This window comes from Xiphophorus maculatus, chromosome 8 (assembly GCF_002775205.1).
Source record: "Xiphophorus maculatus strain JP 163 A chromosome 8, X_maculatus-5.0-male, whole genome shotgun sequence".
Classification (NCBI taxonomy): domain Eukaryota; kingdom Metazoa; phylum Chordata; class Actinopteri; order Cyprinodontiformes; family Poeciliidae; genus Xiphophorus; species Xiphophorus maculatus.
Window position 1 is genome coordinate 27,057,466 of NC_036450.1, and position 24,284 is coordinate 27,081,749.

General features: G+C 41.4%; 2 protein-coding genes and 3 non-coding genes across 5 annotated transcripts in view; all 5 read right to left on the bottom strand.

Annotated features, from left to right (window-relative positions):
• Positions 1 to 695: 695 nt before the first annotated feature.
• Positions 696 to 5,685, bottom strand: rpl17 (ribosomal protein L17). The gene is made up of 7 exons (XM_005811624.2): positions 5,641 to 5,685; positions 5,168 to 5,217; positions 4,946 to 4,986; positions 3,947 to 4,081; positions 3,679 to 3,777; positions 1,476 to 1,667; positions 696 to 774 (listed from the first exon to the last, which is right to left on the bottom strand). Exons 2-7 carry the CDS (start codon positions 5,205 to 5,207, stop codon positions 727 to 729), a joined length of 555 nt encoding a protein of 184 aa, XP_005811681.1. The 5' UTR covers positions 5,208 to 5,217; positions 5,641 to 5,685; the 3' UTR covers positions 696 to 726.
• On the bottom strand, positions 840 to 907 carry LOC111609611. Its single transcript, XR_002753217.1, has one exon. It is a non-coding gene; the product is annotated as a small nucleolar RNA SNORD58 (small nucleolar RNA).
• On the bottom strand, positions 3,841 to 3,907 carry LOC111609610. The gene has a single exon (XR_002753216.1). It is a non-coding gene; the product is annotated as a small nucleolar RNA SNORD58 (small nucleolar RNA).
• On the bottom strand, positions 5,057 to 5,122 carry LOC111609612. The gene has a single exon (XR_002753218.1). It is a non-coding gene; the product is annotated as a small nucleolar RNA SNORD58 (small nucleolar RNA).
• A 2,247-nt stretch (positions 5,686 to 7,932) lies between the features above and the next one.
• Positions 7,933 to 24,284, bottom strand: part of mfhas1 (malignant fibrous histiocytoma amplified sequence 1) — a 30,085-nt gene continuing 13,733 nt past the window's right edge. Inside the window, exons 2-3 of the mRNA XM_023338413.1 lie at positions 9,539 to 9,841; positions 7,933 to 8,642 (exon numbers count right to left, since the gene is read on the bottom strand). Of these exons, the coding sequence (XP_023194181.1) occupies positions 9,717 to 9,841 (125 nt within the window). The 3' untranslated portion in view covers positions 7,933 to 8,642; positions 9,539 to 9,716. The remainder of the gene's footprint in view (positions 8,643 to 9,538; positions 9,842 to 24,284) is intronic.

Here is a 24,284-nt window from a genome sequence, read left to right on the forward strand (position 1 = left end):
CCAAGGCTAAAAAGCATTCTGCAGGGCTTTTTTAGCCAAACGCCTGTTTAGCAGAAATCTACTACAAAAAGTTGTTGTACCCCATGAAACGTGTTTAACAAATAGAATGTGCTTGAAAAGTGACATTTAGAGAAGGTGGTCAGTGAGGGGTGGGACCGAGTTGAGGAGAGGATGATGTGTTTTTAGATACGCGACACAACTTGTCCCATTTTGGGGTAAGTTGAGCCATGAGGTTTTTTTTTTTTTCTCCGTCATAATATAAGCAAATATGTTGCAGCCAAACCAAGGTTGCATTGATGTAGTAATCCTAAATATGAAAAACACCTCAGTCTCCCCTATCTTCACAGGATGACTCAAAATGTTTTCAAACTAGTTTTCTCTGCTCCAGGTTTACCATGTCCTGATCACTAAAACTCTTGGCAGTTTGTCCAGTTCAATAAAACAAACTAGAACTAATATGTCAGACAATTCAATTGGTAAACTAAGCTGTATAGTTTGGGAAGAGGCTATATTTTAATCATTTGCTGCATGTTTACAGCAGCTGATCAAGCAGGAAGCATTCATGTGACTGAAGAAACTTCTAAACAGACTTCCTCAGCTTATGCTCTGCTGGTAATCTCTCTGGATTAACAGCCTTTATGGGACAAACCTGAGGTATTCAGTAGATAAAGAAGAATAAAGATCCAGAGTCTGGATTCATATTACAAGACAGCTTTTTATTAGAATTTACTCGCGAGCCATCAGCTTCTGCTTCTTCAGCTTCTTCTGTGAAACCTGCAGACAGAGACACTCTGTTAATACAGACTCTGTGATGACAGGAAGGAAAACTTTACTGCTTAGTTGCTCAGAATGTAACCATTTATTTTCATGGAGAATCCAAAGGTGTCCTAAGTAGTCATCATGGCAACCATTAAAGAGTGCCTCAGTGAGTGGCTGTGTTCAGTCAGACAGCTGGTTCAGTCTGAAGCCCCTTCTCCATTGTCCAGTCTCCCTCTAGTATGGTCTGCTTTGGTTCTGGTCTGGTTGGGTGCGTTTCTCAGAATGTGTCCCCGCTCTGGTGGGGTCACTCTGTCCCCTTGGGCAGCCAGCTTCTCTGAAATCTCTCGGTATATTTTGTCTGTTGCTCCGTCCAGTTGATGCTACAATTGATAAAAAGGTTTGGACCTAAAGATTTGACCATGGAATTATTGACTTGCAGCTCACCATCTACTGCAGTCTCACTGTGCATTGTTACCTTGATTGCCAGGTAACCAGGCAATCAAGATGCTTGCCTGGTTACCTGGTTAGTTCTGGTTAGTACCACCTCTATAGTGGCACAGAAAACAGGAAGGAAGTGAAGGATCTGGTAATGACATGGGTGGGGCTGAGGCATTCTGGGTAAGAACCGGTTAAAACCTCAGCTGTGGAGAAGGGGCTTCAGGACCCTGAGCTGTATCCTGCTGATCTGAGCTCTTCCGTCAACGTTTGTACTGCACCTTTTTCTTCTGGGCCACCTCCTCCTCTGGCTTGGGGACGATCTGCTCCTTCTCAGTGAGGATCATCTCGATGTGGCACGGTGAGCTCATGTAGGGGTTGATGCGGCCGTGGGCGCGGTACGTGCGTCTCCTCATCTTGGGGGCCTTGTTGACCTGGATGTGTTCTATGACCAGAGAGTCCACGTCCAGACCCTGAAACCACAGATTGGGTAAAATCTGAGAAGTTATCACAAATCATAAATAATATATAAAACCAGACTGAATATGTGATTAAAATAAGAAATTAGATGTCAAGGCACACAAAGGTTTTAAAACAATACTGTCTCAAAACCACTGACTGTTGGAAGAGATGGCATGAGCTGAAATATTAAACTGATATTTATGGAGTAAAGACTGAAGTCCTACCAGAGCAGATAGCCTGACTAACTAGCTAATAGGAATGTGCTATGTATATGGTAGAAACAGTAGAGATTTGGTCTACGATAGAGTTCTGTAGTCTACCGGCTAACCGCAGTAACGCTTGTTGATGTAATCAGCTGGCTGAGAAGGGAAGAGCTGGTTAAAAAGGCCGTGCAAAATATGTTGATTATCTGGAGTTGGTTCACCTTCAGCGCTCTTAGCACAATGCTCAGGAGTGTGGCAGATATCACAGACAGCAAAGAATAAACCTTGTAAAAGAACACGAGGGGTCAGTGAAACCCCACCGGACTGCACTGACTAAAAACCACTGGGGTCTAAATGACTCGGTTCTTTTAAGACCAATGGAGGGTTAAACAGACCAGGAGTAGAAAAAGGTCATCTACAAAGTGTGTGAGGTGACACTTCCTGCAAAAACATGAGCAGTTTGTTTTACCAACTTAAAATGAAGAATGTGCTTGATACCAGCATGCAGCTGGTATCAAGTTCCAGTCACAACACTGGGAAGAAAACCCAGGATTTCATAAAGTTACTGTGTTTATATATAGATATATTTTTAATTTAATTATTATACCACAAAATCATACACAAATTCAGTACAAAACAATGAAACTTCCCTATATTTAGGTGATTATACCTCAACTCTTCATTTTTCAACTCAAGCCTACATGAAGCTGCCAGAAAACCATTTGATGTTTCCCAGTGTTTTCCCTACAATCCCAAGTCAGGCCTCAAGTCTCACACCAGTTTAGGGTACTGACTGAAAAACATGTTCTCATCACTGATCCTCACACACCCTGAGTCAGGCGAGCTCACACGCCGGTGAACATGCACTCGCTCCATCAGACAGAGAGTGAACATCGAAAAACAGTCACAAGGACATCAGTGTTGATAAAACTCTGGATGAGTGTGGCAAATGTCACGGCCTAACCACACACACACACACACACACACAAAACCTTGTAAATGCACACAGACATCTGTGCGACCCTGCTGGACCAAAAAACTTGTGGGGTCCTAATGACCCCGCCTCTTAAGACTGAGGGAAGGTTAAACATGTTTGGTGGTGTTTTAATGGCAGCAGTTTGCTCTCCTGCAATTAGCAGGAGAAAGTTATTATTGCTGTTGTTAAAAGGAAGTGGGGATGCACTGATTGCAATTTTCTGGCTGATCACAATATTTAAAAAGCCTGGCTGATTTTGGCTTGTTGCGACTCGTTTCTGTGCTAAATATATCAAAAGGGTTGCAAAGTTCAAGTCCCGATGGGAAACACTGGACAGGTTTCTTTATTTAGCTGACTGATTATCTGCAAAACAAAAATCTAAATTAATGCTTTCATTAAATGCATTAAAATTGAAAACTGCCTTTTCAGTCTGTGGACATAAAAAAGTGTCCTTTGAGTCTCTGCGTTTAAACTTCTATGGAGAAGAAAAGAAACCTAAAGCTTTCTATGAGTGCATAACATAATTCTGTTACATATATAGATTTTATTGAATATTCTGATTTTCTGAGATCATAACAGAGTTGTAATCAGCCAGTTATTAAGATAAACAGAAAGCAATGTAGAAAATAAATCATTGTAATAAATTGGTACTGGATTTATTTTTCAATGGTATTATAAGTTCAGTTGACATCAAGATATACAGCTAAATATCATTCTTAATGGAATTGGAGAGAAATGTTCTCAGAAACTAACAATGCATGACAGAACTAATGGAGACATACTGGTGTCTTGTACATTTGTGCCAATGCTGTATGGCCCGTCTGATACCGGACCTGGACTCACCTTCAGCTCAGCGTTGCTCTCTGCATTCTTAAGCATGTGCAGCAGGAACTCTGCGCTTTTCTTGGGCCAGCGACCCTGAGTCCAGCCAAACTGCTTGGCCTGGAAACAACAAACCAATTAGAGGCGCAATCCTCCCCATTCAGTATCAAAGTTTCCCCCATCACTGCTCAGACTAAGAGTTTGTTTTCATCATTAATCCAAAGGTGTCCTAAGAAGGTCATCATGGCAGCCTGTACGCCCTCCCAAGGTGTTTCCTGCTGGGTCTAACCTGAGCACAGCGGCCCACTCCACCATTGTAGCGACGGAAGGGGACACACTGGTGCTTGACGATGACGTCCCTCAGGTACTTGTTGGCTTTGCGGATGTGCATGCCCTTGATGGCCTGGGCTGTCTCACGGGTGTTCTGTTGGGGAAAACAAAAAGCACAGCAGTTGAGTAAAACTAATTTGTTTAGAGACTGGAGAAAAATCTGGTGAGATTAAACAGAGTTGAAACAAGCAAAAGTTCGACAATGTCACAACCTTCCAACTTTGTACAGAGACGAGTCCCTTGGTCAGTTGTGTAAATTTTAAAAAGTCTAAATTTAAACACTAGACCTGATATGACTCTAGGAAAAGATGCAGAACTAACACATGTAGGACCCCTGATTCACCTTGAACTACATTTCCTAGGCTTGGTTTAAGACAGTTTAACTCAATGTAGAGCTCTGAACTGTAACTGCATCCAAGTACATTTGATCATCCTTTATTACCATTATTCTTTTCATAATGAAAACAAAATTAAGATGGAGACAAAAAAAATTGCACTGAATGCACCACCACCAAATCAACAAATCCAAATGCCTCCAAAACACAGCAGCTAAAGCTAGACCTGTTTGACCATCACAGTATATAAAACTGCTTCACATAATCTCACTGCAGAAAAGCAACTTCTAACAACCTACTGGTACTTAGCATATGTAGGGCTGTGGCATTAGACCAAATTAGGAGGAAGACTAAGTTTGAAACACCTAAAACCAGAAACCCATTGTCTACCAGGATCACTGAGTTTCTGGCAGACACTCAGAGGTTTAAGGATTGATGAAGCATTTTGACAATTTCTACAACTTAAAGAAAAAAATATTATTGTGTAACAGAATATCATATTAAAAAGCTAAATACTTTAAAAGGCAGTAGGTATCTTGCCTTATCAGCAATTTTATAAAGGCACATAAAATAAGGTAAAGCATCTTAAAGGGACAGTCTGCTCCAACATGTGGACAGCTTACCTTGAAGTGAACCCGGAGGTTGGAGCCCCTCGCCTTGCATGCTGAAACGAAAAATGGAGACATGTAACAACAGCCCAGCAGCTAACTCAACGCTCACTGCCTCAGTACTGTGTAGCTCAGGTTTAATAAGTTCTTTTCACGATTAATCCAAAGGTGTCCTAAGAGTCATCACAGCCACCGAACGAAACCCCGAACCCAGATCCTGCTGCAGGTTTTACTCACATTTAGTAGGGTTCTCGGGGTCGAGAGAGTAGCGGACCATTTTCAGATACCTGCAACACAAACACGGTCAGGGTTTTCATTGAGCCCCTCCTTCAGCTCAGCAAGAAAACACGCTGGTCTTAGTTGCTAACGCCTACTCATTTTTCTAAAACAAATGGCAACAAAACCAGCAAAAATATAAATTCGGCACTGTCTTGAGAAAAGAATATGTTGTTAATATAAAAACAGGCTTTAAGTGTGTATCATCACATGTAGCCAACATGGCGGAGAGCTACAGTAGTGACCTAACCCGGGGTCCTCACACTATTTAACATATAATCTATAATCTACGCCTTCCAACTCAGACATATGACGCGAGGTTGGTTGTTTGTTATCAATAAATGAAACACGGTGCGTTAAAACATTAGATGTAGGAAATTTAAAAGAGATTAAGAGCAGATTCTGCTCCTCGAAATAAAAACTAAGATCCTCACCTCTGAGGCCGCAGTGGGAAGAGGAAGTACCGTAGCCTGCGCTCCTCTTCTTCTGCGTCCTCTTGTTTTACCGTCCCCTGCTGGTCAGGAGGAGGCATTCTTCTTCTTCTTCTTTTCCTTTTTTATGGCGGTTGGCAAGCAACTTTTAGATGTGCATTACCGCCATCTACTGGAATGGAGTGTGGATCGGGACGCTAACTATATACACCCCCCTCAAAACAAAACAAAACAAAACAAACAAAACAATAATAAAAAAATAATAATAATAAAGGAGGAGGCATTGATCAGAGGGCTGTTAGATAAGTGGATTAAGCCGGGGTTAATCCACCTGTCTTAATTAAGCATCGATTTGGTTTCTTAAAAGTGGTAACACATAAACTATGGCGATATCCTGTTCAGCTAGGCTCAGTTAATCCTGGCTGGAGCCTTATCTGTTCAGTCAGCGCTCACGCCCTCAGGAACCAACGAGTTTTGCCCATGATTCCGTTTTCTTCTGTCTCGTTTTGTCTTTTTGATTACTCTGCATTTAAATGCAACTAATTTATCTTGGTATTCAGTCAAGTCCTGTTATTATTTAACGTTGTAGTACTAGAAAATACCACAATAAATTTCAAAACAAACTCACTCTGTTTCTGTTCGATTGTGTTTCTGAAGAACGTTGTTCTAGTTTGACAGAAAGGCCTTTAATAGGCTATTGCAGTGTTAGATACATTGGTCATAAAGAAACAAAGATATTTTAATCAAGTGATGCCATATTAGATGCAGCATACTTTACAGATGAATTTTAACACAGCTTGCGGTTTTTTTCTTACAATGTAAGTTAACTTTAGTTGATATTTTGATAAAGAAATGCGCAGTTTAAATTACAAATATTTAAAACAAGTACTTATTTACATAGTAACTATACATTTTGTCTTTATTAAGGAGACTGCTAATAGATTCATTTTATAAGCTCTGTTACAATTTATCTTTTGTCTTTTGATTGCCATTAATCTGCCATTCCAGTAAAGCAGGAAATTGCCCCTTCAAAACAAAGGCATCACCACTCAAACAGGATGTTAACCATAGTTAAAACTAATTAAAGTTGCTATAACTCTTATACCTTCTAAGTTATTAGTAAGCAATTTGCACATAGTCAACATTTTATCCACATACTTCAAAATGTTCTTACACTTAATCTTGATCTGTTGTGTTTGTTTATCAGTAAGATGTGGAACAAAACAGAGTAACATGCAAAATGTGTGAGAATCTGCTGTCAGATTCACACACTTTATGACACTGACTTCCACTGTTCATTTATTAGATTAAAGTTGCTTATTTGAGCAAATGTCAGATTTTAATATGACAGTTTTTAGTTTAAAATGGTCTAGAAATATATATTTTGGGCTAATTCTGCATTCAACGATCTGTTATTATTTGCTATCGTAGCAGCAGTATCTCACAGAGTTCTGGTCAGTCCATCATCTGAACATGGAGAAATCATGGAACAACAACAAAATTATGAAGACAGTCTGTCATTGGTCAGTGACAGACTGACCAAGGAGAACATTAAGCAGACAAGACTCCCATGGGAGCTGTGGAGGAGCTGGGCTTTTCGGAACAAAAGCAGGAAGAAGGTCAACGTTGCAGTTTGCTACAAGTACTGTAGGACACATCAAAAAGGTCGAAGGGGCCCCTGATTAAATGAGATCAAAATTAAACTTTCTGAGATACAAGAAAAAAGGTAAGAGTAGTAGAAATCTGACGGTGCATGGCCCCTGAACACAGCATCCCCAAGTGAATTGGGGTGGTGGCAGCATGTGTTCCTGTCTACAGAAAGTTGATGGAAAGATCAATGGAGTTAAATACAGGCCAGGATCAGGAAAGTCTGATAGCCTGTAAGATATGATAGAGGAATGTAGATTTACTTTCCAGCAGGACAATAACTCTAAACTTAGAGCCAGAATTAGGAAAATGTTTAAATTAAAGCATTATAATGTATTAGGATGGCCTATTCAAAGTCCAGACCCAAAGTGGTGAGTCTTGAAAATTGATGTCTACAAATCTCCATATCCAGTTTGAATGAGCTTGAGCTGCTGGACAAACCTTTCAGTCTCTAGATGTGTAAATCTACAGACACAGACCTGCAGCTGGAACTGAAAGGAGGCTCCACCTACCGACTCACAGGCTGAATACAAACACACATCACACTTTAAAATGTTGGGAACAATGCATCATTTTCCTTCCAGATTAGAACTGGAAGAAAAATGTATAATTAAAAGAAATAAAGAACAACACACACTGGAGCACACATTAAAGCCAGATATCGATTTATTTGGTATTCATATTGAAACCAGCTACATATAAAACCTTTTGTGCATGTCCCTCGAGTCATGCACAGCATTGCACTGTAAATATGCCACAGCTTGACACGTTGTGTCTAAGTAGAAAAATAAAGATATTATTTACATGAAAGAAAACAGTCTTTAGTTTAATCCTGCAGAACAGCTCTTTAGAGTGGGAACAACCAGATCTCACCCTTTCAAAGCAGTCACTGTTCTGAACGGTTCAGTTGTTCAGCCAGAGGTGGCAGTGGAGAGAAAAATGTGAACACTCTGCTCTGCTAACATGTGGCCTGTTGAAGGGCGTGTAAGAAAGAGGAGATTAGTGGATCACTAGCCGTCATTCAGGGTCTGATGAAGTGCAAGACCACAAGGCCATGATGAGCGGTGTCCAAGAAACTTTCTGCTTAATGTTGAATTCAGGATGGGAGCCTTCTTCACCTGGCTCCCACCGCTCAGCAGGTTCTCCTCAGGGGGAAGAGAACAGTCTCTGCTTCACAAGTTTCTGTTGATAAATGACCAAATAAATGCACCATGAGTTTGAGACTGCGATTCCGATTCACTGTTTCATCTCAGAATCCAGGGAGAAACTTCTGAAACAGCGTTTGTGGTTGATGCTACAGAATGCTGAGACCCTCCTCCGTCTGCACCAGGCTGACGCCAACAGGCAGAGCCACAAACCTGCAACACACAGAAATACTCAGGTAAAAACAGAAATGCCAAACAGCAGTTTTACAAAAACATGAACTTACACTTTCCCAACCATTAGACATGAAACTTCAATTTGAAGGAAAAGTGGAAGAGTTGACGGTTAATCTGGAACATTTAAGACATTAACTCCTTCATAATAAGTTTTATGAGGCATTCCCAGAGACCGAGCCAGACACCAGGAGTGTCCTGGTCTGGACAGACTTTGGTCCACATAGAGACTGACAGTCTGATAGAGTCAAACAAATCAAGGTCAGCAGGTGCAGAAGATCAGCAGGTGCAGAAGATCCTTCATGAACACATTAGAAGGAGGCCACAGCACAGTGACACGCATCATTATGGTAAATGGGACTTTTACTGATTTGTCTCAACCATGACTTAAAATGAGTTTCATATTTTCCATTCTAATGATGAATTTTTTCAAAAGAAATTTGGTTTATTGAGACACCATAATCCATTTTATTTATGGTTTTGGTAGTGTGAGGTTTTTATTTTGGTTTTATTTATCATTTTTGGTTGTTGTGTTTTATTTTGGATACTCAGTACATCTTACGCTTTCTTGGTCTTTAAGAGAGTGAGCTTGCATCATTATGCCATTATCAAAATATTACTTGAAAATGGTCTCAAAACAGCAATATTTTTTTGCAAAAATTACTGGGAAAATTTATCATCCAGCAAAATTAGTTCAGGTAACAGACCAAAGCAAATTTGCATTAAACTTCTGGAATTGGATCTCAGCTCTGTTGGTATTTTGTGGACTGTTTCATAAAAGCCACAGATTTACACGAGGCCTGCCAGTTCTGACAGGAAGCAGTCTGAGGTCCAAACAGGATGAGGCACATGAAGGAACAGCAGAAAATGTTTTCTACCTAAACGTTGATGTGAGCTCCAGTGTTGGCAGAAGAAGCAGTGATGATGATGGAGGAGGACAGCAGGAGCGGTTGGGGACGTGGTGTCTGGAGACACGGCATGACGAGCCAGGGCAGCCATGTTTTTGTGTAGATGGATGTGAGGGTTGCGGTGAGGGGGGGTGGGGGGGCAGTGGAGTCACTTGGGGCTCGTAGCTGTGGGAGTGGGGGGGTAAACCAGGGCCACGTCGACTCGCTCCGAGCCGTTCTTTGGACAGATGATCTCAGTCAGACCGTCGGGCCGCGGCTGGCTCAGCAGCTCACCTGGAACAGGACGACAGTACAGGTCAACACCAGTACACCCAGTACGCCCAGTACACAGAACATTTACACACAGTAAACCCGACTCTGTAAACTGTTGGGGATATTTTTCCATCTCAGACTCCTGAAGAAATTAGAACGTTAAATCTGTGATGTCACTCATTTTGTTGGCTCAAACTGGTAAGCAGTAGTGCAATTTCTCCACTAGGTGGCAGCAAAATATCTCTGTGACTGTGCTGAGATGAAGGTCAGTCATGCATGTGTGTTTGCGACTGATGAACAGATCCAGATACGCTCCACAGAGCCTGAAAGCCTGAAGGCCTTCACCCTGAGCCTTCCCCCGGCAGCTTAAAGAAGCTTAAACCTTCTCACTGATTCTCTTTTTCAGAAGCCACTGGTGAGCTAACAGGAAGTAAAGATTGTTGTAGAAAACAAAACCAGAGAAACCATTATTCTCAGTGTTGGAATGGTCCACTAAAGCAAAAATACAACAATAATACACAAAGTGATGACAAAATTACAGGAATTATGAAAAACCTTTACTGTCTCACGACAGAACGTCTCATTTTTCTTCCTAGACATATTGGTGCGAGGTCAAGCCTGCCAGTCTGAATTCAGGGCACAAGTTTTTCCATTTTCCTGCACCACCAACCATTGTTCCTGCTTGGGGCTATTTTTATGATCCCCTTGGCAATTTTGTGCTTGAAGAGATTACAATAAGGGAACATTTTTATCCAAACACACACACACAGTACAGATGCACTGATCCCATGCCCGTTTCTCCTACGGGCTAAAAACAAAAACAAGCTGCAGCCTGAGGGATCAACAGAGATCAGCACAATGTGACTGTTTCCAGTATTTTTCCTCCTTGCCTGATAATCAGCCCTGAGCAGATTAAAGTGGAGCAGAGGAATATCCCCTTAAGCTTTGAAATTAATGCACTTTTTCCACCCAAATGGAAGCAACTTCCATTAAAATGTAACCATTCAGCTGATTCACACCTGAATATAGCAGAAAGCATCAGGTACTTAGTGACATACAGCATGTTGGAAAGTGTAATGTAGTAACTGTATTCCTATTCAAAGTCAAAGCTGTAAGAAAAGCTGGATTTAACCTGAAGAGCGACGTCTTCGTCCTGACAGCATCTGGCAGATCATTGAGATTCTGATCATCTTTATTTTGTTTGTTAAAAAACACACAAAAAAACTTTTCTAAAGACACGTATAGACTGAGTTTGAAACACTATTTTGTATATGAAAACAAGTTTTCTTTTAAAAAATATTATTGAAATGTATCTACTGTTATGTGTGCATGGCAGGACAACAGTGTGCCGTCCATGAAAGAAGGTGTTATTGGATCACTTCTATGAATACTGTCAGGTTTTGATAGAAACATTCTGTCTTCTCTAGAAGGAGAAGAAGAAAACAAGCGAACAGGAATAGAACAGAGTTTAATGTTTTGCAGTTACTGTAGTCAGGATATCGAGCTGAGTGCAGTTTCCATTCTAATCCGCTGAATGCAGGCGCAACTGCCTGTTCTGAACAATAGACTTTAGTATGAGTTGGCCATTAGGAGGAATATTTCTGCATATGTTCACATTTTTATCCGGAAAGGGGCCACCCCCGTCACTCCTCACCCCCCACAAATTCCTTTCTGTTGTCTGGATTTCAACATCTCATTCAGTTCATTACCCTGAGGAGCAGAGTATGATCCAACTGAGCTCTGAACAAGTTGAATGATAAGACAAGAATGTTCTGAAAAAGAAGTACAGCCAGCTCTGGGCTCATGTTGCCATGACAGCAGGTAGAGACAAACAAAACCACAGCATCACTCAACATGGCAGAGGAGCCATGAAAACCATTCCTGCTGTTCCACGGTAGTTGACTAACAGCTTCATGAGCGCTGTTTCTCAGTCACCTGAAGATGTCTGTGTTACGATCCGAAGCCTGGGTCTCCACTTCATCCTGCAGCTCAGCATTGATCCGATGGTCTGGTTTATCTGGTAAATACCATATCCTGCCCCAGCAACATGCCAATCAGCTGGAAGACAGGAAATCTCATGCCTTCATCAGAAATACTGGCCATATTTGCCACAGCTATAGAAGTTATGCAAGAGATATTTAAATGACCCAATAATCTCATCTTTTGATAAGTTATGCACAAACACTGTCTGCTCTGGGGAGGATTCACTCACCTCTGCATGTCAAATGCTCACTTGGGATCCAACTGACAGGAGTCCGGCTAAGGTTCTAACTAATTCAGTAAATAATTATTTGTCCTCTTGCAGGCGTTTACAGAGCATAGCTATGTCTTCCCTAGATGGTCAGTGATTCTGTAAATATGGAAATAAAATATAATGACACAATGACGTCAGAGCAAACACAACAGATCCGGTCCTGAGGCAGCAAAATGCCGGTTCTTCATCCATCACCTCAGACTGTCCTGCCATGTGATTCCTCACATTTAGAACCATGTAATGAGTTCTAAATGGAGGGAAAAGATAGAAAACAGTAACCCAGCAGCTTAGGAAGCCCAGAGAGTCATGTTTAAACATTCCAGCAGGAAGGATCTAACACATGCTGCAGCATCTGATGACCTGCCAGATGGTGAGATAATCGATGCAGAAAACCCAGGATGGTCTGAATAATTCCTGGCAATCCTATTGAGCTTATGAAAAGGATTCCAGCCCAGGAGCTCAGTCAGCTCTAACAGGGAACAACAAACTTTCACAAGCTTTCATATTAGTGCTGTTTTCATATGGCAATGATAAAAGTAAACAAGTCTGAATTACATTTTAATTTAATATTCTAAGATATGTAATTTATTTAAAGGTCATTCTGTGTTTTTCAGCCATTTTGACTTTGAATAAAGATATTAATGAGTTGAAAAGACAAGATGATCTGTTTGTTGTAGGGCCACCTTTAAGTTGATCTCATCTTATCAGGCAGCCTTCCAGATCAAACAGAGACAAGTTCCAGGTAAAAGGTCTGGATATGCCGTCAGCCGTTATCAGCACAGAGCTCACAGTGGAAATCAATACGCTCTTATTCATGCTAATGGAATATGCAGCTCTGCAAACTGTTGACAGGCTTGGGCCGGACAGGCTGCTGCTCTGTTTACTTTGTGCTAAGCTAACAAAGTGAAGAAGGAAGTAAGCCCACATTGTTTACCAATGAAGCCTCACGCGCTCAACTTCTCTGCTCAGAGTGTTGAGACTAAAATCAGGCTCACAGGCAGTACAAAATGACTTTTCATATCATTAGCCATATGACTAATGACCTGCCGGTTGGAAACTCAGAAATCTGATCTTTTTCCAATCAGTTAAGGCAGCACACCTTTGTACAACCCCTGGCAAAAAGTATGGACTCACCAGTCTTGGATGAGCACTCATTCAGACATTTCATGCTGTAAAACAAACTCAGATCAAAAACATGATACAATATTAAGGTCGTTCCAAAGTGCAACTTGTTGGCTTTCAGGAACACTCAAAGAAATGAAGAGAAACTATTGTGGGAGTCAGTGAATGATACTTTTATTGACCAAGCACAGGGAAATAAATATGGAATCACTCAATTCTGAGGAAAAAAGTGTGGAATCACTCAAATTGGAGGTAGAAAAAAAAGGACACACCCAGTCTATTTCCTTTCCCTAAATGGACACCTGCCCCAGATTAGATGTGCCCGTTAGTGTGCAGTTCAAAACACCTGCAGTCATGACACCTTGGAGGGCTGCTGGACGAAGTGGAGTGGTGAGAACCATGGCTCCAACAAGAGAAATGTCCCTTGAAACAGAGAGGATTGTGAAACTTCTTGAGGAAGGTAACCCTTCACGCATGGTTGCTAAAGATGTGGGCTGTTCACAGTCAGCTGTATCCAAGATATGGACCAAATACAAACAGCATGGAATGGTTGTTAAAGCCAAGCGTACTGGTAGACCAAGAAAGACATCAAAGCGTCAAGACAAACAACTTAAGGCCATTTGTCTTGAAAACCGAAAAAGTACAACTAAACAGATGAAGCATAAATGGGAGGAAGTTGGAGTCAATGTATGTGACCGAACCGTAAGAAATCGCCTAAAGGAGATGGGATTTCAATACAGGAAAGCTAAACGAAAACCAGCATTGACACCTAAACATAAAAGAACGAGACTCCAATGGGCTAAGGAGAGGCAATCATGGACTGTGGATGACTGGATGAAAGTTGTCTTCAGTGATGAGTCAAGAATCTGCATTGGACAAGGTGATGATGCTGGAACTTTTGTTTGGTGCCGTTCCAGTGAGATTTATGAAGAGGCCTGCCTGAAGAAAACAACCAAATTTCCACAGTCCTTGATGATATGGGGCTGCATGTCAGGCAAAGGCACTGGGGAGATGACTGTGGTTAATTCTTCTATCAATGCACAAGTTTACATTGACATTTTGGACAGTTTTCTCATCCCTTCAATTGAACAGATGTTTGGTGATGATGAAGTAATTTTCCAAGATGACAATGCATCGTGCCATCGGGCAAAAACAGTGAAGGCATTCCTTGAAGAAAGACACATTCAGTCGATGTCATGGCCTGCAAATAGTCCAGATCTCAACCCAATTGAAAACCTGTGGTGGAGATTGAAAAAAATGGTCCACAAGAAGGGTCCAACCAGCAAAGCTGATCTGGCAACTGCTATCAAAGAGAGTTGGCACCAAATTGATGCAGAATACTGTTTGTCACTCATCAAGTCCATGCCTCACAGACTGAAAGCTGTTATAAAAGCCAAAGGTGGTGCAACTAAATACTAGTGATGTATTTTGAATGGTCTTTTGTTTATGCGTTTTTCATGATTCCATACTTTTTTCCTCAGAATTGAGTGATTCCATATTTATTTCCCTGTGTTTGGTCAATTAAAGTATCATTCACTGACTTCCACAATGTTTTCTCTTCATTTCTTTGAGTGTTCCTGAAGGCCAACAAGTTGCACTTTGGAACGACCTTAATATTGTATCATGTTTTTGATCTGAGTTTGTTTTACAGCATGAAATGTCTGAATGAGTGCTCATCCAAGACTGGTGAGTCCATACTTTTTGCCAGGGGTTGTACTACTCCAGTCTTCTTTAAGAACCATATCGCCGAGAGAAAAAGTCAAAGTTTGTTGTTTTCAGTATCAATGATGTGCTTAGAAAATAAAAGATTTCTACTTCAGGAACCAGGGTAGTTTTCTGGGGACATTAATACTCCAGAGTTTAAATTTACCACCCAAAACAAATTATTATACAAAAGAGTACATTCTTGGAAATAAAAATATTGATACTCTTTAGGCATGTTGTGTCTATTTTATTTTCAGGAAAACGATAAATGTCTTTGTTCATGTTTGAAGGACAATCAGCCTTCAGTCGCCCTGCAAAGACAGTTGGTTGTTGTAGCTCTTAAAACTACAGTATGTAATAAACAATATACTCTTTACATATTTGTAGCCTAGCAGATATCAAGCAGGAGGGTGTGACTGACAAAGCTAAGACCCTCCCCCTGTCCTTGATTGGTTGTTTCTGATCACTGGGAGGACACAGAGGAACTTGATTTTCTTTCAGTTCATCTGTCTGTACTAAACTGTTGGGACATAATGACAGTTTAAAATATATATATCAGTATATAACCTATATGTAAAAAAACCAAAAAAAAACAAAGTCTGACTTTTCCAAACCTAGTTGTGGTGAAAAGAACAAGGGGTCCGAAATTGGTGAATTGTTAGGCAATATTTCAAAACACAAATTTTGGACGAAAAAAAACCTACAGTACTGTGAGTTCATAGCACCAACATTGATATTAGAGAATACATGAGATCACGTGTATAGATATCACATGTCTGCAGGTGTCAACAGGAGGAACAGAGGCAGAATGAGAGCAGCTGAGGGCCGGAGCCTTCAGCTGAATCAGCTCCTCCTCCACTTCCTCTGTCTGACAGAGAGAAGTCACACTGTGACCATCACAGGCCTGATTTCAAAACACAGGAATGCTCACGTTGACTGCAAAATACACAATGCATCCACACACACACACCCCTATACACACACCTCCCTCCACAAACACTGCAGGTAGAGGAATGACTTTCTTTGGCTCTTACTGTTCCCCCCCAACCACCCTCTTTGGCTTCTCCTAAATGGTTTTCAATCGCAGCCATAAAAGGAAACGGACACTTCTGCCTGAGCAGCAAAAGTTTTCCTGTCTCCAGGAAACTCCCACTGGGATGTCATGGCGAGTTTCGAGGGTCTGCTTCATTCACAAGCTTCAGCACAACAACTCAGACTTCCTATTAAACTTCCTCTTCCATTGTGAGTGTGTGTTGTAAGGAAGAACGGCTGGACTTTCAGGATTTTTTTTATCACCGAGTCCCACAGTAGCAGAGAACAATGAACAACGTGTTTTCTCTCAGGCTAAAGTATACATGCTGAGATTCTGACACAGCCTGTCAGAGACCTCCACCAATATGGTTCCAGTGCTTACCGTGACTCTGCAGGATGAGAGTACCACTCTGCTAAATCAGCAAAGTTCATATTTCACTTTAACTAGTCCACTTCCACTATCCGGTTTTTGTGTCTGCAGGGGACATAAATACTTCCGAGGAATGTTTATCTAAGGCGGTGAAGAATTATGTACATTTGTATGACTCTTCATTAAATAACTACTATAACAATAACTGACTGTCAAATGGCGGACACCTCCTGGATGGAAACTGCAACATCGTTGGCAAAAAGCAAAGAGAATACAGGGAGGGAAGGGAAACGGAATGGGGCGGAGCCAATCACTGGCCACGTATTCTCTTACATCACGGACAACACTGACGTTTTTGCAGCAGTTTGGGTCAACACAGGAAAGAAACTTCATTTTAGGCCAGGGTCAGAGTTCAACAGACGAGAATTCATTTTGATAGTGATTTTAGAAAACCCAGCCTGACTACACAGAGCTGACTTCAGGATTCAGGCCCAAGCTCAGCCATCAGAACCCTTCTAAGCTTCAGGAACTTCAGGTGTGATGTGACCTTTCCAGCAGAAACCAGAGCAGCGCCATCTCCCACAGCGACTGCAAATAGCCGTCAGTTCAGGTTGCAAGGCTGCACAAGTCTGCAAGCTGGGCGGCACGACTGCCCCTCATAATGAGGTCGCTGTGTGCAGAGGATGAATGGGTTCACAGCAGCTGCTGGGAGGCTGGCAGAGGCCACCGGCTCAGACGGAGGATTAACACAGAACTGTGTTAAAAGGGTGGATCAACCAAACACACACACACACACACACACACACACAAAATGCTGAAGGTTGAAAAAGTACACTGGAAACTCTATGGCACACCTCTGTCTCAAGAAGTGATGTACCTTATTTTAGAAAAGTTCTCCTCATCCAAACATAAGAGAATAAGTTGGAAAACGTTAACATCTGATATAAAAATGTGGTACTAAGGAAACTGAGTCCTGTAGAAGCTGCCAGGCTGATGATCTCAGCTGCTTCTTTTTATCTTTTTCGATCCTTTTTGATAAAATGAACAATAACCTGGGCTGCCAGTAGTGACAGTTTTGGGCTGCAATAGAAACTGTAGCAGCTCTAAGAAGCTCTGCAAGCCTTTGCTAGCTGCACTGGATGAACGCAGGATGTGTGAAATGGAGCGGAATGAGCGGGGAGGATGGGCTCAGAGAACCGGCCCACACTGGCAGTTCAGCGCCTTCTGATGAACTCAGCATCATCTTCAGGAATGTTTGGCCCGGAAAGCCAGAAACATGACTGCAGATGCTGCTTACAGAAACCAAGCTGAAGTCTAACTCAGTTAGACAGATTGTTCCTCAGCATACAGCAGTGAGGCTCATCACTCTAGAATCCCTCCACTAACTCACTTTTTACTTTATTTGTTACACAATTATTCCTCTGAAATAATTATTCTCAAAGCAAACTGAAAGTCAGTTTTCCATCCATTCATCAAATCATTTCTATCCATGTTTCTATTTACAGAGCTGCAAGGGGTCAGATGCACCATGCTGCTCCCACTGCTGCTGAGGGGAATGTGGAGACCACTTAGGCTAACCTGCATATTTTTGGACTGTGGAAGGAAGACGGAGTACCAGGAGAGAAGCCACCAGGAAAACATGCAAACGGCCTGCAGAAAGGCTCCAGACTAGGATCTGAACCCACAGTTCAGTCCTGGTTCAACTCCCTAACACATCACATCTGTTTTTGCCACATTTCAGGGACAAAAGCAGATTATTTATCTAAAAGTAATATCCAAAGCTTCATACTTAAGGCTAATGTGGCTACAGAGAGTCTGCTTCAGATAAACTCACACTCAGTCAGGATGATACACTGTGGATCACTGTCAGCTGGAATGGGAAAACATGTCATCATAGACCAGGCGTTAATGGCTGGTCTCTCTCTCTCACTATTCTCTATCTCTTTCTCTCTCTCACACACACACACACACACACACACACACACACACACACACACGCACACACGCACACACACACACACACACACACACACACACACACACACACACACACACACACGCACGCACACGCACACACACACACACACACACACACACGCACACACACACACACACACGCACGCACACACACACACACACACACACACACACACAGCTAGCAGAGCTGCATTTTTCAGGGGAATCAGAGAGCTTCGTTAACCAGCTCTACAGGAGTAACTTCTGGTCATAAACTCTTTTATCTGTCAGAATTAATTACATGTCAGTGCTATATATTTCAACATTGTTTTAGAGACCAGATTTTGCAGATGAGTGGCAGTTATTTGCTTTTTTATGGATGTTTATAGAGTGATGATTTAAGGTCTTTTTCATAATGAAAACTGTTCAGCCTGAAGCTCCATGGCTGGCCCTCATCCCTGTTATTATGCCAACACTGCTGTCCTGTCTGGAGAGAAATCATTAAAGCAGATCCATGCATGGTGGCTGGAACAGCTGCACTCAGTGTTGCAGATGGATCTGAGCAGCACAGCAAGGCATCACTGCAGCTGCAGAGCAGCAGAGTGTAACGACACAGACAGGGACGGAGAAAAGAGGGAATCCAGCCGAGCTGTCCAGTCCTCTGGGGAGTGGAAACTACGTTACATGTTGCTTGTTTTGAAATATTTTCTTTTAAGGTCAAATTGTGGACTTTAGATTGTTTGAAAATGAAATTGTAACCCTTTTCAGATTGATGGGAACCAACAATAACTTTTTTTTCCTTGGTGATGTATAAACACACACCAGAATGGTCAGACATTGCTTTTCAGAGGCAGTCACAGTGTTGATAATGTAGATGAGTTCATAGATACATTTCATTAACAAGACATGGCTACTGTGAACATCTTGAGGTGCACCGATCTATCGTTCAGATTTATCAGCACCAATTTCCTTGATTTTGGTAAATCAGTGATCGGTCGATACTTACATGTGAAGCCGATCTTATCCTCCGATCTTATCTACCTCAGCAAAGCCTACAAATCAGCCACTGTCCTCTTTGCTCTACAGAGGGAGGTTAGACTGACAGACCGGCCCACCAGGTCATGTCTGCAGGTTTACAGTTAACAACAGTCACCCCACTGTTGTTAACTCGGCGACTTTCTTCTTATATTTAGCAACATTTCAAACAAAAATATTTGGTATCGACCAAAACTGGAGTCAGCAGGTCAGGCTTTTTAAAGATCGGTAATCGGCTGGAAAACTTCAATTGGTGCAGCCCTACTTGGGCTCATCTGGACTTATCCTTTAACTTTTATTTGACAGTACTAGTTGATGAGCACTGCCCATCTGAGGCTGGTCTGACCTGATTTAAGTCGTGGTCAATGGAAAGCTAAATAAAAATGAAATGAGGCAGAATCGTGCTTACCGCGACTAAATGACTGAATGATCTCAGAATCTACTGAGCTTCTCTGTTGCTCACACTTTTAGTTTTATCATGCTCTTAGGCTATATGCACAGTAAAGTGAAAGAGCCCATAATGGGGAATGGCTGAGGGCAAAGGTTCTGTTCTGAATCATAGCAGCAGAACCATGGAGGTCAAACAGTCTTTGCTGGGATCCAAATGAAAGAGCAGATTAAAACCTTCAGCCCTAAAATAGCAGAGAGCAGAGAGCAGTGGTGGCCTGAAGATCTGTTAACGTTTGTGTTCTGACAAATTGGTGGTTGCTTGTGGTGAGCAGCAGCAGCCGCCATCTTGGCTTCAGTTACTCTGCTGTTTAGCTGTGAAAACAAGCAGCCACAAAGAGTCTCATGTTAGATCCAAATTGGGCTTTTCAGCCACAGCAGAGAGCAGTGAAGTAGTAAAGTGTTCTGATCCAACTGTATCCTGATTGTTTAGGGCAGACATATTTACTGCACGACCACAACTGACTGCTTCTGTGTTTATACTCTGTCTCTTCCTCTCCTCCAAATGCCCGGATGACCTTTCACCCCGAGCCTGCCTCTGATCCTCTGATGGGCTCTACCTGCTAAAGAAAAGTGCCTCTTCTCCACTGTCACCCCATGCTTCCTCAGGATGAGACAACACTATCCTGAGTAAATACAAAAACTGATTATGAGGATTTAACTTAATAAGTTTAAAAACTATTTACAATTTATTTGTATTTATTGAGTATTTATTTAACCAGAAGGATTCTTGAGGATTTGCTCTGTTGCTGCTACCCCAACAGATGACAGCAGAAGAGATGACGCTCTCAACAGACTGTAGAAGATCTGGAGCAACTTGCAGCAAACCTTGAAGTCCAGTATGCTCTGTCCCTTCTTAAAGATGCTTCACTGTTTTGTCTCCAGTCCAGACTGCTGTCCTAGTGAACACTGAGGTATTTATATTCCTAAACCGTCTCCACTTCCTAAACCGTCTCCACTTCACGTTGTGGCTCTTTGAAGCCCCAAAGCTTTGAGACCTTTACAACCCTTCTCAGACTGAGACAGGTCAGTGGCTAGTTTACAGCCATGAATGACTGAATATTACTGGAATGAACTCAACTGATTTGAACTAAATTTGCTCCAAACTGAATAAAATACAACTAATAATCAGCAAATTATGAGTTGGACCAGTTTGTCTTGGTGTCTCAGTGACCGGAGTGGGTGAGAAGCTCTCCGGGTTTCCAAACTCATTCATGATCAAACCTGTGTGTACTAAGGTTCACACACACCTGACTGAGTAAGCTGCAGCCTGACTCATGTGAGGAAAGAGCAGGATTACTGCAGGGTGACGTAACAGGATCGTCTCTCTGCCGACACATTACTCACCTGCCAAGATATGAAACAAACCTCCTTTCATCAACTAACTCTTGGGAGTTAATTGATGAAATGAAGGAAAATGTAATCAATTGTATTTATGGTTGCTTTTTACCTCACAAATTAATCAAATGAACTTTGTTGGAGCTCATGTTGGTTTGTTGGCATGAATCCTTTAAGGCATCAACTTACTTCAGCATTAACAGACACTGAAATCTGCTTTAATCAAGTTCTAACATTTTTAACTCTGCAGGACGGAGCTTTGTCACTGAAGAAGACATCATGAATTCTTTCTTGGACTGAGGAACCCAATCGCCATGGTGCTGATCTTAATCTGTTTGAACCCACACTGAGCTCTACAGTCATTATTTGTCTGCAGATTCATTTCCTAAATAAAACATCCAAATGAAGACTATAGTGGGATGTGATACTATCCATTTACTCAGAGGTTTTTACATCCGCCAACAAACAAAGTGCTCTGCATCCACTGGACTAGTACAGAGCTCATATCTGAGCCTGGAGTTCCAAACTGGAACAGACATGTTTTAGCACTTCACTGTGACAAACATGAGGAACATGGAATACTGGGGAATGTTCTCAAACAACACACAGGATGGAAGCAGTGCTAGGATCCTAGCTGATTAGCATGGCTAAAGTAATGAAACCAGAAAGTCTTAGTCCACTCAGAAGTTCCTCCTTCAGTGACTCAAAGGGAGTAAAGGGATCTGTTCAGACCTGTTGCATGTTCTCCAACAATAACCATCCTCAGGTTTCCCAGCAGAGACCGTCACCCGTCCCCTCCCTCTCTGACACACCCACCCTTTGAGGAGCGTCTCCGGCACACAGAGAAACCACAGCATGTTCTCCCCTCAGACTGCTGCTCACACACTTTGGTTTTTTTTTAAAAGAAGGAACTGCAGATGATTTGCAGTTTCCCTATGAAAGAGCATGGCTTAATTCACACATAAATAAACCTTCTAGCTCATCTAAAAGCCCAGAGCTGATACAATGCAGCAATGCACCTTCCATCCATCCAGTCACTTACTACACCAGTCTGCAATTCCCTATACAGAGCTGAGAGTGATCTCTAATTAACATGACATGCACCTCTTCCTCACTATGGGTGGGAAAAAAAGCATCTGGAAAAAGCTGGAACATCAGTACAGATGTTTAAGTTATAACTTTTAGAGTTTATGGTCTCTTCATTTACAGGACAGAAAATATAGGAGTTAAACTGACTGGACCTACTTTTTGTGTATTAAAGAGTTATCAGCCTGTGTAACATTTAGTATAGAATGGCATTAAATTGATTTGAAAATAAATTACTTTTTTCCAGACTGAACTGTTTAAAATAACTAAATCTATTGGAAAAAAAGGTTTTTCTTCCCGTTTTTGGTCCAGATGGTGATGCTATAACCCTTTAGAATTAGTCAAGAGGAAATAATCTAATCTGTTTTATCTTCAGACAAAACATCTTGCCTCGCTCCACTTCAGGATCTGCGAGTTACCATGGCAACGACCTCAAGGCCAGCATGAAGATTCACAACCAAAGCAAGAAAACACTTACTGGCACTTTAAATGAAACAACTGATCTCATGTTTTCTCTCTCTATTTCATCTAACAGATTACAAGATGTTCTGGTTCTGAAGGACAAACAGATGGACCCACATAGGTGATGACATCAAGATTCTGTCTCCATCATGTTCCTTACCAGGAGAAGGGCAGCTGTTTTGGGTTATGGGTTAGGTTGAGGACTAAGGTGTGAATTAAGCAGAGGTTAGGTTAAGGGTTAGGGTCAGGCTATAGAAATGAATGGAAGTCAATGGAAAGTTTCTGTGAAGACAGAAAGTGTTACGGCAGAACCATGAACGCAGCCTGCAGTGCCACTGTGTGAACGTCTGCGATGATTTATTGTGAACTGATTCTATATAACTGAACTGAACTGGATTTTGTAATCCTTCCTGTTTGGTACTTGAGGCTGGTGTTGGTGTCTCTTACAGTTCAGTGACTTGTTCTGGCCTTTATCTCACATCTGTGATGACCTCCAGGTCCTGTATGGCCAGTATTTCCTCTTTAATTGACTTTAGACGCAACTTTTGGAACTCTTTGTCTCTTCACAAAAGCCTGCTACTCTGATCCCAAAATGACACTGTATCCATGGCAATCCATGTACTACTCTGAAACCTGTCAGCTGATCTGAGCCAATGCAGAGGAGAACAAGCTGCTTCCATCTGAACTCACCAATAAATGACTTCATGCCTCTTTGTGAATAAAATTCACTGATCAGTTCGTGGGATTTGGTTTATTTGCATAGTTCTAATCATAACTAGAAAATTTCTGAAGAAATTTAACCGGGGCCTGCCAAAGCGTGTCCGTCGGTATGGGCCCGGCGTTGTCATGCTAGAAATTAGCATCGATGCTAAAGAACGCTGCAATGTAATCAATAGCATGTGGAGAATCACAAGAACGTTAAGTAAGGTGGACGTGCACCATTCAGTATGATTTAAAATTTGTCAAGGCTTTTATTTTGGAATTTTTGTTAAACTTCATTTCAAAGGGCCAAACTAATCCCATGTGTAATAGTCATTGGGTTAAATCAGTTATATAATGCTGAAAACGCAAGTAGTTGATGTAAAAATATTAAAGGCTTTTATTTTGAAATTTTTGTCAAGCTTCATTTCAAAGCACCAATCTAATCCTATGTGTATCAGTGCTTTGGATAAAAAATTCACATAATGCCCAAAAGAGCAAATACCTGATCTAAAAATTTTCAAGGCTTTTAATTTGAAATTTTCAGTATGCTTCATTTGAAAGGGCCAAACTAATACCATGTATAACAGTCATTGGATAAAATCAGTTATATAATGCTCAAAAGAGCAATAATCTTATGTAAAAATTATCAAGGCTTTTATTTTGAAATTTTTGTTAAGCTTCATTTCAAAGGGCCAACCTAATCCCATGTATAACAGTCATTGGATAAAATCAGTTATATAATGCTCAAAAGAGCAATAATCTCATGTAAAAATTGTCAAGGCTTTTATTTTGAAATTTTTTGTTGAGCTTCATTTCAAAGGTCCAAACTAATCCCATGTATAACAGTCATTGGGTTAAATCAGTTATATAATGCTCAACAGAGCAATTACCTGATTTAAAATATTCAAGGCTTTTATTTTGAAATTATTATTATGCTTCATTTTAAAGTTCCGAAC